At 42.7% G+C, this 13,458-nt stretch overlaps 1 protein-coding gene across 1 annotated transcript; it reads right to left on the bottom strand.

Moving 5' to 3' along the window:
• Positions 1–1,015: 1,015 nt before the first annotated feature.
• On the bottom strand, positions 1,016–13,232 carry faxdc2 (fatty acid hydroxylase domain containing 2). The gene is made up of 9 exons (XM_041886713.2): positions 13,093–13,232; positions 11,795–11,871; positions 10,912–11,009; positions 10,673–10,776; positions 7,893–8,014; positions 6,378–6,583; positions 2,944–3,049; positions 2,592–2,758; positions 1,016–1,985 (listed from the first exon to the last, which is right to left on the bottom strand). Exons 2-9 carry the CDS (start codon positions 11,867–11,869, stop codon positions 1,829–1,831), a joined length of 1,035 nt encoding a protein of 344 aa, XP_041742647.2. The 5' UTR covers positions 11,870–11,871; positions 13,093–13,232; the 3' UTR covers positions 1,016–1,828.
• Between the last annotated feature and the right edge of the window lie 226 nt (positions 13,233–13,458).

Genomic DNA, 13,458 nt, shown 5'->3' on the forward strand with positions numbered 1-13,458 from the left:
CTTATTCTGGTGACATGATGATCGATGCTTGGCTGCCGTTTGACAAATAAAAATAATCTTGCTCTGTCTATAATAATATCATCATGTAGGCTAGCTGTTGGCTAGAGCACACGTGCCAATACCAGAGTATTACTATATAACGGAAAAAAATGTGTGACTAAACTATCAGTAGAGTTGAAAATGCGATTGAAACCCATTGAACTTGTATTTTTTATTCGGTACATGGGAATTTGACCGCAAAAGTAATTTTTACGTACACTACGTCATCACACACAGCCTTTTATCCACAACAAGTCAATTTGATGGAAACATCTCTGGTGGGAAAATAATATTAGAATGTTGGCATGAAAATCTGTCGCCAATTGGAGGGAAACCAAGCTACTGTTGGGTCCTGTTCACGTGGGTCAAACAAAAACACTAATGATTGGTTGAAAAATAGTGCCTCCCACTAGCCAGGCACTGGCTGCATGATTCAGCTGGTGAGAAGCAACTGCAGTGACTTGATGGCGACTTCATCAAAAACGGAATGTCCTTTGATCACATGGTTTTTGTAAAGTTCATGCAGTCAACATGTATGCGCAAGTTGGACAATTTGTATCCCCATATACAAACTTTGGAAGGCGGTGACCGATGATGGTCACCGACTTAGCAAAATGTATCCACTCGAACGCGCCCAATTATACCTTGCCTATTCCAATTTCAAGACCATATATCTTGAATAGATTAAGTAATTCACATTTCTTCGGCACTTGACTCTAATTGCTCCTGTAAATTGCTCTGGATAAGAGCATCTGCTAAATGACTAAAATGTAAATGTAATCCAGCTTTCTGGAACAGCCCCCTTATTTGATCACATCACTGATGGATGATATTGTTTTGATTAATATTGTAGCAGACTACTGATTATGTGTGTGAAAGAGTGGAGAGATTGAGGGTGAAAACGATGACTTACAGATGTGACGATGAATGCTGATTTTGTGTCAAAGCTTAGAAGAAATTTTTTAAACACATCTCATTTGTTTCAAAGGTTTTATTCTGCAACAATGCACAGTTTATGAATTACGGGTCATGTAAAAATCTATGATGACTCCCAAATCTCAACCTAGGAGTCAGACTCTACAGAACACATCCCTTTAAGGACCCATTTACAGATTGTACAAATGGTGACAAGGATGGGATGATTGTATGGTTTTCCATGGCCCAGAATCCAAACTTACTAACAATACAATAAGCATACTAACATACTGATATTAGTAAGCTTATTAAAGGTTTTCTAAAGTTACACAGGAAACATTCAAAGAAATAAGTGCTAATTACGGTAATAAAGTGCCATCCAACAATCGGATTATAAAATATAGGGATTTATAATTAAAATGAGGTATGTCCGCTGTTTTGGTCCCGTGGCTACCACGTTGTAAGAGTGTGAAGCGAACCCCTGCACATGCGCATATACTGTGTGAGAGCGAAGTCTTGCATCTTGCTCATCACAATATCTGCGTTGCTGCTTGTGCAACGTCATTTGGCTGACTCTACCTTTAATAAGGACTCAACTGTATCTACTACCAAGAGCAGAAAGGAACAGCGGGAGTGGAGCCATCCCAGTGCCAGACTTGAGGATGGGAATACTCTGATTGCATCCCAATAATCTCTCCTTTCTCTGTGCACTTGTTCACTTCCCTTCATCATACATTTTCCTCTAGCCCATGCTTACACCAATCCAATGCTTTTAACTGTATGGGGAGTAGTGAATGAGTGCACACTACAGAAGTAAGGAGAGATTATTGGGATGTAGCTGAAGGTCAGAAGTGACGTTTGGGTTAGGGGAGAATCACTGGACCTTCTTGGGGGGGTCTGGGATGCTCTCGGTCAGAGGGGTGAGGCTGAGGAGCAGGGTGTGACGCTCGTAGGCCTTGGTCTTCCTGAAGTTGGCGTCGGTGCCGTGTAATCTGTCCAGAACCCCCAGGACTCCAAAGTTCTGGTTGAACCTGCAGAGATGGAGGGTAGAGTACATTATTAGTACAAAAGAAAACACAGTGTACTGTGCTTAACGTTTCCTCCTTTGAATTTTACTTGTACATCGCCTGGCTAAAGCCACAGACTCGCTGTGTGTCAGGCAGGCTAACTTGTCCATGGAACAAATCCCAAACCAATCCCAATACCTCACCCTTTTGCACGCATCAACTCCCCTTTTCGGATCGGGAAGGAGTAGATTTAATAAGCTGTAACCAATATTACAGAAAAATTCCACCTAGCCTTCAGAAGAGATATGTGGAGGAGCTATTACCACACTTTTAATTTCTGCCATGGCCGGCAGAGTCAACAAAGTCCAAAGTACAAACAAAGAACTGGACAGGGATTCACAGTATTAAAATGAAGATGCCAAGAACAGTGTGCACTATATCAGTTAACATACCAAAGTTCCCTCTGGGAAAATAAAGTTATTCTGTGTATATCCCAAATGGCACCCTATGTCCTTTATAGTGCACTATTCTTAACAAAGGCCCATAGGGCTCTGGTCACAAGTAGTGCGCTACATAGGGAATAGGGTGCCAGGTGGGACGCAACCCTATCTTGCATAAGACAGGACTCACTTGAGGTGGTGGTAGTCGTGGAACTCGGGGGAGGGCAGGAAGGGGAGGTGGTAGCCACAGTGGGAGATGGTGGTGCTGACCAGAGCCAGAGCGTACCACAGGGTGGTTGTGACAAGGTGGGAACCCAGGATCACAGGGCCGATCAGAGCAGGCAGCATGTTGGACAGCTGGGGGTGAAGCGGGACCATCAGCAACATGGTTTTACATTGTTTAGAAATAGGCTACATGGTTATAAATGATCTGCTTACAAGATTATCCACACTGCAGTGTTTCAAGCTATGGTCCCCTAGTCTGACTTTAAGAGAGAGAGAAGAAAGAAAGAAAGAGGAGTGGACAGGCATAAAGTGCTCACCACGTGCTCCAGAGGATGGGCGTAGAGAGAGACCACTCCGATGGGAGCCGTCCACTCATGGTGCTGCTTGTGGAAATGCTTGTAGAGGGCAGGATGGTGGAACAGCCTGACAGGGAGGGGATCACAAGTTAAATGTCAGAAAGGTGTCAGAGACTGTCGAAGATACTGTCAGGGTGAGTTGCACTTTCACTCTCAGCTCTCTTGTATACTGAACAAAAATATAAACGCAACATGTAAAGTGTTGGTTCCATGTTTCATGAGCTGAAATAAAAGATCCCAGAAATGTTTGATACCCACAAAAAGTCTTACTTCTCTCACATTTTGAGCACAAATTTGTTTACTTTGTGAGTATTTCTCCTTTGCCAAGATAATCCATCCACCTGACATGTGTGGCATATCAAGAAGCTGATTAAACAGCATGATCATTACACAGATGCACCTTGTGCTGGGGATAATAAAAGGCCACTAAAATGTGCAATTTTGTCACACAACACTATACAACTGATGTCTCAAGTTTTGATAGAGCATGCAATTGGCATGCTGACTGCAGGATGTCCACCAGAGCTGTTGCCAGAAAATGTCTCTACCATAAGCCGCCTGCAATGTTGTTTTAGAGAATTTGACAGTATGTCCAACCGGCCTCACAACCGCAGACCACGTGTAACCACGCCAGCCCAGGACCTCCACATCCAGCTTTTTTACCTGCGGGATCGTCTGAGACCAGTCACCCGGACAGCTGATGAAACTGAGGAGTATTTCTGTCTGTAATAAAGCCCTTTTGTGGGGAAAACTCATTCTGATTGGCTGGGCCTGGCTCCACAGTGGATGGGCCTATGCCCTCCACTGCAAGACTGTACAGAATAAAAAATATTCCAAAGCATGCATCCTGTGGCAAAGCAATTCACTTTTTGGCCTGAACACAAAGTGTTATTTTTGGGGCAAATCCAATACAACACATTACCGTGTTCCACTCTACATATTTTCAAGCATAGTGGTGGCTGCATCATGTTATGGGTATGCTTGTAATCATTAAGGACTGGGGAGTTTTTCAGGATAAAAAAATTAACGGAATGGAGCTTAGCACAGGCAAAATCCTAGAGGAAAACCTAGTTAAGTCTGCTTTCCACCAGACACTAGGAGACAAATTCACTTTTCAGCAGGACAATAACCTAAAACACATGGCCATATCTACACCGGAGTTGCTTACCAAGAAGACAGTGAATGTTCCTGAGTGGCCGAGTTACAGTTTTGACTTAGAAATCGACTTAAAAATCAATGGCAAGACCTGCAAATGGTTGTCCAGCAATGATCAACAACAACCAATTTGACAAAGCTTGAAGAATTTTGAAAAGATTAATGGACAAATTAACACACAATCCAGGTGTGGAAAGCTCTTAGAGACTTACCCAGAAAGACTCACAGCTGTAATTGCTGCCAAAGGTGATTCTACAAAGCATTGACTCGGGGTGTGAGTACTTACGTAAATGAGATATTTCAGTGTTTCATTTTCAATACATTTGCTAAAATATCTATATACAGTGAGGGAAAAAAGTATTTGATCCCCTGCTGATTTTGTACATTTGCCCACTGACAAAGAAATGATCAGTCTATAATTTTAATGGTAGGTTTATTTGAACAGTGAGAGACAGAATGACAACAAAAAAATCCAGAAAGACGCATGTCAAACATTTTATAAATTGATTTGCATTTTAATGAGGGAAATAAGTATTTGACCCCCTCTCAATCAGAAAGATTTCTGGCTCCCAGGTGTCTTTTATACAGGTATCGAGCTGAGATTAGGAGCACACTCTTAAAGGGAGTGCTCCTAATCTCAGCTTGTTACCTGTATAAAAGACACCTGTCCACAGAAGCAATCAATCAATCAGATTCCAAACTCTCCACCATGGCCAAGACCAAAGAGCTCTCCGAGGATGTCAGGGACAAGATTGTAGACCTACACAAGGCTGGAATGGGCTACAAGACCATCGCCAAGCAGCTTGGTGAGAAGGTGACAACAGTTGGTGCGATTATTCGCAAATGGAAGAAACACAAAAGAACTGTCAATCTCCCTTGGCCTGGGGCTCCATGCAAGATCTCACCTCGTGGAGTTGCAATGATCATGAGAACGGTGAGGAATCAGCCCAGAACTACACGGGAGGATCTTGTCAATGATCTCAAGGCAGCTGGGACCATAGTCACCAAGAAAACAATTGGTAACACAATACGCCGTGAAGGACTGAAATCCTGCAGCGCCCGCAAGGTCCCCCTGCTCAAGAAAGCACATATACAGGGCCGTCTGAAGTTTGCCAATGAACATCTGAATGATTCAGAGGAGAACTGGGTGAAAGTGTTGTGGTCAGATGAGACCAAAATCGAGCTCTTTGGCATCAACTCAATTCGCCGTGTTTGGAGGAGGAGGAATGCTGCCTATGACACCAAGAACACCATCCCCACGTCAAACATGGAGGTGGAAACATTATGCTTTGGGGCTGTTTTTCTGCTAAGGGGACAGGGTAACTTCACCACATCAAAGGGACGATGGACGGGGCCATGTACCGTCAAATCTTGGGTGAGAACCTCCTTCCCTCAGCCAGGGCATTGAAAATGGGTAGTGGATGGGTATTCTAGCATGACAATGACCCAAAACACACGGCCAAGGCAACAAAGGAGTGGCTCAAGAAGAAGCACATTAAGGTCCTGGAGTGGCCTAGCCAGTCTCCAGACCTTAATCCCTTAGAAAATCTGTGGAGGGAGCTGAAGATTCGAGTTGCCAAACGTCAGCCTCGAAACCTTAATGACTTGGAGAAGATCTGCAAAGAGGAGTGGGACAAAATCCCTCCTGAGATGTGTGCAAACCTGGTGGCCAACTACAAGAAACGTCTGACCTCTGTGATTGCCAACAAGGGTTATGCCACCAAGTACTAAGTCATGTTTTGCAGAGGGGTCAAATACTTATTTCCCTCATTAAAATGCAAATCAATTTATAACATTTTTGACATGCGTTTTTCAGGATTTTGTTGTTGTTATTCTGTCTCTCACTGTTCAAATAAACCTACCATTAAAATTATAGACTGATCATGTCTTTGTAAGTGGGCAAACGTACAAAATCAGCAGGGGATCAAATACTTTTTTCCCTCACTGTATATTTTTTTCACTTTTTCATTATGGGGTATTGTGTGTAGATCGGTGAGAAAAAACACCTATTTAATCAATTTTTTATTCAGGCTGCAACACAACAAAATGTGGAATAAGTCAAGGGATATGCCTTTCTGAAGGCACTGTAATGATCTTTTCTTTGGAACCTCTCAGAGGAATGTGTATGTTTCCCCATATGCATATGTCTGTCTATTGTTTGTCTATCCTTTGCTTATCTTTGGTTACAGCACTTTCCACACCTTCAGCTAAATCAATTAGTACCTAGCCACAGCTATTACCTGTGTGAGTAGTAGAACATGACCTCCTCCAGCACGGCGAAGAAGGCCAACTCCAACAGGCCTCGGTGGAAGGTGGGCAGCTCTGGGCCGCAGGGATTCCCCCTATAAAACATAACCGCCCAGCACACCACCACCATGGGAGCAGAGATGAAGAGCTGGTTGAGGACCACAGTCTTCACAGCGTGGCGCAGCCTCACTGGGTCAACCTACGGGATGGGAGAATTTTGGTGGCAAATGTCAGGTCATCCATTTCTGCAATCAGCAGTCTTCTTGTTTATTGTTCACTTAGTTGAACGTGTTTTGTTTACTTCAAAGTCTTACATTTCTGCTAGTTTTTAAGATGTAAGTAGGGGTGCTATTTTATTTTTGTACATTTTACAAAAGTAGTGGACTGGGCCTTCACTAGTTCTGTATTAGCGGAACGATATATCCCAACCCCCGACTACAGCCGTATGTAGCTCGAGAAAAAAAATATTGTGTGAAAAAAAATCGCAGCACCCCCAAACATCTTCCCGCGGCTATGCTCTTGTTTGTTGTGTACTTAGAATATTACTCTAGCTAGCACCATCAATCTTTCTTAGGAAACCACAATGTAGCACATTACAATAAAGTCATTTATTGATAGTGTGTTCATCCGTCTGAAAGAATTTGGATGGTATCCATGACAAATTCAAAAGCCAATCCAGAGCTGGACAAATCAAACACTTGCTACATACTAGTGGGAGTATACATCACTGTATACCAGATTTAGAGAGACCATAGTAACATCATAGTAATGTTAATTCAGAAATATATTTATTCCAAATGAATTAAACAGATTTATGCTTTATAATCAGATAAAGAGGTTATGTCCCGCTGGTAAAATATAGTTATCCTCGGTCCTGTCTCATGTTTCCTGAGCTTTGCACCCTCACATTGAAAAGTCATCACTGACCTTTGAAACTCACAGGGAAGTTCTTCAATATCTGGCTACATTATTTGCTGTGCGTGTTACCTAAGGTGATTATATCTAGCTGCATTTGGCATATATTATAAACAGGTAATGTTTATGACTGATAAGCGCTTGAGTAACGCTATGTCACTTAAGTATCTAATCATCCACAGATTGCAGGAGGGGGCAGGCTAGGGTAACCAGCGGTCATCAGTAATTGCAGTCGTTATCTCGCTAGTGTCCTGTAAAACAACATCTATTAATCAAACGCAGTAAGAGGACTTTGGTCCGATCGACTGATGGACATGCCCTTCATTGAGACCTGAGTTTTTCCTGACCACGTGACCTGGACATGCAACATGAACAGGAGAGAAACTCTTGGCCCTATTTATGATGACTCTGAATTTCACAACACACATGCTAGTACAAACAAACGTGCACGCGAGAGCACACACAACTCCTTTCACTAGAGTGAAATGTGAGGCTTTCATAAGGACGATCCTGATTTGAGCCCTTCCTGCCTACTGTAATAAATGGAGGTCATGGTGAGATACAGGAGTAAAACAAGATTAGATTGACTGTACCGGGTTGTTCTTGTCCACCTGTATTCTGTAACGGGTGATGAAGTTGGGCATTCCAGTGTAATCAACCAGCATGAGCAGAAGATTGGACCCCCAGAAAGCCACAAAGGGCACAAACATCGCCCCTGTTCAGCACAACCGAAAACAATGCATTACATACAATACAAAACAACAACCGCATCATGTACACATGAACCAATTCAAGATACAGCATGTCCTAACATTATCTAAGAACAGCTCAGCATGCTTCACTCAATCAGTGCATTAACATCTCATTAAAGTGATATAGAACCAAAGATGGTGACTGAATTACCGCCCTCTCATATCCCAAAGCAATATTACATAATGTCCATCTGGCTAAATAACAAGTAAACTTTCTCCTGATGTTCCCTGTCAAACAGTCTTCTATTTACAAGACCCTTACAGTGAGGGAAAAAAGTATTTGATCCCCTGCTGATTTTGTACGTTTGCCCACTGACAAAGAAATGATCAGTCTATAATTTTAATGGTAGGTTTATTTGAACAGTGAGAGACAGAATAACAACAAAAAAATCCAGAAAAAACGCATGTCAAAAATGTAATAAATTGATTTGCATTTTAATGAGGTAAATAAGTATTTGACCCCCTCTCAATCAGTAAGATTTCTGGCTCCCAGGTGTCTTTTATACAGGTAACGAGCTGAGATTAGGAGCACACTCTTAAAGGGAGTGCTCCTAATCTCAGTTTGTTACCTGTTTAAAAGACACCTGTCTACAGAAGCAATCAATCAATCAGATTCCAAACTCTCCACCATGGCCAAGACCAAAGAGCTCTCCAAGGATGTCAGGGACAAGATTGTAGACCTACACAAGGCTGGAATGGGCTACAAGACCATCGCCAAGCAGCTTGGTGAGAAGGTGACAACAGTTGGTACGATTATGGAAGGAACAGAAAATAACTGTCAATCTCCCTCGGCCTGGGGCTCCATGCAAGATCTCACCTTGTGGAGTTGCAATGATCATGAGAACGGTGAGGAATCAGCCCAGAACTACACGGGAGGATCTTGTCAATGATCACAAGGCAGCTGGGACCATAGTCACCAAGAAAACAATTGGTAACACACTACGCCGTGAAGGACTGAAATCCTGCAGCGCCCGCAAGGTCCCCCTGCTCAAGAAAGCACATATACAGCCCGTCTGAAGTTTGCCAATGAACATCTGAATGATTCAGAGGAGAACTGGGTGAAAGTGTTGCGGTCAGATGAGACCAAAATCGAGCTCTTTGGCATCAACTCAACTCGCCGTGTTTGGAGGAGGAGGAATGCTGCCTATGACCCCAAGAACACCATCCCCACCGTCAAACATGGAGGTGGAAACATTATGCTTTGGGGGTGTTTTTCTGCTAAGGGGACAGGACAACTTCACCGGATCAAAGGGACGATGGACGGGGCCATGTACCGTCAAATCTTGAGTGAAAACCTCCTTCCCTCAGCCAGGGCATTGAACATGGGTCGTGGATGGGTATTCCAGCATGACAATGACCCAAAACACACGGCCAAGGCAACAAAGGAGTGGCTCAAGAAGAAGCACATTAAGGTCCTGGAGTGGCCTAGCCAGTCTCCAGAACTTAATCCCATAGAAAATCTGTGGAGGGAGCTGAAGGTTCGAGTTGCCAAACGTCAGCCTCGAAACCTTAATGACTTGGAGAAGATCTGCAAAGAGGAGTGGGACAAAATCCCTCCTGAGATGTGTGCAAACCTGGTGGCCAACTACAAGAAACGTCTGACCTCTGTGATTGCCAACAAGGGTTATGCCACCAAGTACTAAGTCATGTTTTGCAGAGGGGTCAAATACTTATTTCCCTCATTAAAATGCAAATCAATTTATAACATTTTTGACATGCGTTTTTCAGGATTTTGTTGTTGTTATTCTGTCTCTCTGTTCAAATAAACCTACCATTAAAATTATAGACTGATCATGTCTTTGTCAGTGGGCAAACGTACAAAATCAGCAGGGGATCAAATACTTTTTTCCCTCACTGTATGTGCTAAAAATGTCACTGCACTACTTTTGACCAGTGCCAATAGGGCATATATAGGGAATAGGGTGCCATTTGAGACCCACCCTTTACAAATCACATGACATTTTTACATTTTAGTCATTTTAGCAGACGCTCTTATCCAGAGCGACTTACAGGAGCAATTAGGGTTAAGTGCCTTGCTCAAGGGCAGATTTTTCACCTAGTCGGCTCAGGGATTAGAACCAGCGACCTTTCGGTTACTGGCACAACGCTCTTAACCACTAAGCTACCTGCCGCCCCATCATCTCTAGACAGATAATGTTTGTGTCTAATAATGAATGGAACATAAATATACTTCACAACTCAATTCTGGGGAGAGTACTTTGTTTGTCTTTTTTATATCACCTAAATATCAGCACTGTGGAACATCAGAATTCCAGGAGAGAGTTGTACTGGGCTGCTCGCCACAGTCTATTCCTTCCTGTTCCTTTGTGCAGCCCATAATACTTCCTTTAGTTTATGTCAGATGATATTTCCAGCCTGTCTATTCATAGATGGCGTGTCATGCTGTTATGTAGCTGTATGGGTAAATGTTTTGTTGTTGATGTTGTTGTAGCGAAGGTGAGTTGGACTCATGCTATCGTGATGAGGTAACCCTGCCTGTGACTTAAAATCAGTGTCACCCTCAGCACAAGTGGGAATTTCCTCTTGGTCTAATGCTTAAGATGTTGTTTTCCCAAGCGGGACACCAGGGTTCAGATCCCACCAGTTACATTGTCTCTTACCGGCATAGAACAAGGCTGTCTCGTGTCCCTCCCACCTCTGGTGCACTTTAGTCCACTGGTTTTGCCAGAAGTCTCCTGATGCTCCCCAAAACCTCTGCAGATGCCTGGGAGGCACAGGGAAAAGGCTAAGGTTACAACTTGTCCCACAAATCTGTGGTCGCAACAACAATTCAATGTTGTGCTTATTACTGAAAACATCCCTGTCCCTAGATGCTGTGTTAAGGTCTTGTCGTTATTACCATGTTAAGGAGTTCCCGAAGGCTGCCAGGACAAAGAGGCTAGATCCAATGACGATGACCGCTTTCATCACTGAGTCCCACAGGCCTCCTGTGGCCTCCTATAGGAAGAGAAAACCACATCTTTAAAACATCAGCTCTCTGGCCCAACAGTCAGGTTATAACACAGTGGACAAAGTGATGAACATTCTGTTCATCTGTAACTGTAAATGTCAAGTCTGGGTGATCTTTTTTTAATTATTTTTTTATGTAAATGTATGAGCTGTGGAAATGAATTTCCTCTTCAGAGGACAATACAATTGATCTAACCTATGGAGCTACTCTGCTATTGTGTACCTCTATAAAATGTACATTATCAGTCTATTTGAAATATGTTTAACAGCCATAGAACGCTTTTAAACCTTTGGTTAAATCGTTGTGTCAACTCTTTTCCAAAGGCTAGGAACGCCTTGGACACTGGAGGCAAACCAGCCAGAGAGGCAGAGCCACTCAAGACCTGTGTCCAGTGGGGCGACAACTCAGAGTATTGACTTCACTGTCAAATGAAAATTAACCTTAGTTAAGGAGGCTTTGAAAAAACATGACAACAGTGCGCACCATCGATCCGCTGAACAAAATGTTCTGGTTGGCTCCACAACTAACACTCACTCACATGTATGTATCTGACTCCTTGTGCAGAAAGAGACTATCCTGGGTACCAGTCTGTTTAGCTAATATTCCACACCTTTTAGTCTACTATGGAGTACAAGGAGTGGAATGTTAGCTAAACAGACTGGTACCCAGGCTAGAAAGAGACTATCTATGACTCAGTCTTACTTATTCAACAAATGCCTTGTAAACCTCCAGATGTCAATTACACTGCATGATTCAGGGCGGATGTTCTTACCTGTCTTCGACTGCTTGCGTTCATTTGGAGAGGGACCTGACCGTTGCTGTTCATTTGGGCGACTTCCCCCTTCATGTCTTAAAAGAAAACACATTTAATGTACAGTGTAGGCTACCACACTCTTATGTAACATGTTTTATTTTCACAAGCCCTAGCTGGCACTTTTGTTGTCCTGATGATTTCTATTGTCCAAAGTCCTGTCTTATCATATGATTTTACAATAATAGATTGTGGCTGGAATTTACAGTTGCAGGTTGATGTATAATCTGATTATATAGAAGTGTGCTTCTATATTGTTTAAATGATAACGTGCACTTTAACAAAAGCTTGCAGTGAAAAACATCAACATCTAATCAGGGTTTATCTGTTGGATCAACAAGACAACAGTCTATTTACATAGGGCAACAAAAGCAGGCTAGTGGAAATTCTGCATGCAAAGCATAGGCCCAATTTGTAGACCTACTCTTAAGGAGCCTAACATTCCCCTTACTTTTCAAGGTCCAAGGAACTTATACCGTATGTTATTTTCAGAGGTAGACTGGCTCTGACAGCCATCTAAACGTGAAACGATTCTCAATTGCGATACGGTTCTAGAAACATAAAGCCATTTACTTTCATATCACATCAAAATAATTTCACAAATGCAAAATACACACACACTGTAGGCTACACTGTTTTAACCGGCTTTATCACGGTTGCAGCCAAAAGTATTTTTCAGCGATAACACGTTTCTGGCAACCTTCTTCCTGTTACACACAGGTGTTTGACGCGTACTAGATAGCTAATTAGCACAGGTGGTCCCTCCGTCATCCGCGCTAAAAAGTGGAGATAGGCTATGGTCGTGTGGGAACACTAACCATGTAAAGGTGTGTATCAATTTTAACGTTTCATTTTTTGAAAAATGTTTCTCGCTGATATGAACGATAAGGTCCTTATGTTTCCAAAACCGTACCGCAAGCAATGCGTGTTAATGTTAAGACCGATCCAGAAGACGCCTTCCTCCAATGATGTGTAATGGAACTGAGTGTCATGATCAAGGGCTAAGGCCTAACCATCGGAGTCCAGGTAACCATCATCAGTCTTTTCCTGACTTATATTTTGTCAAGTAAAGCTACAGTTTGCTAAATAGACTGACTGCCCTATTGACTGACTACAATGCTTTTTACAGAATGCATAAGGCTCAGTGAAATTGATAGCCTGTAGAATACAGTAAGTAGCAAACTCCAGATCAGTATCCAATCTAACGTTAATAGAAGGAGATGAGAGCAATAGGTAGGTACTGGTAGCCTAATACTTACTGCGGCAGTTTCCTCGGTCGATCGTAATCAAAGCAATTGTGTTTCCAGTCCGGAGGCTATATACAGCCTATTATTTTACATAACAAAGTCGCAGCTTCAATTTGATGTTTTTACAACCCTATACGACTTATGATTGGTGGATAAATTGTCAGCTGACCATGAAAAACGCACGAAGCTGCACTTGCCTCGATGGCTTTCGTAATTTTCTATCTTCTACATGTATTCGGGTGAAGGTTGAACGAACTGTTCATTGCCTTTCCCCTCAAACAATGTCTGGGTTGAGCGGGTGATTTTCTTTTTTTTTCCCCTGGGAAACGTTATGGTAGCCTATACTGACTTCGCCTTTTCCTGTTTAGATTCAAGATT

Source organism: Coregonus clupeaformis, chromosome 9 (genome assembly GCF_020615455.1).
Source record: "Coregonus clupeaformis isolate EN_2021a chromosome 9, ASM2061545v1, whole genome shotgun sequence".
In the NCBI taxonomy this organism is placed as follows: domain Eukaryota; kingdom Metazoa; phylum Chordata; class Actinopteri; order Salmoniformes; family Salmonidae; genus Coregonus; species Coregonus clupeaformis.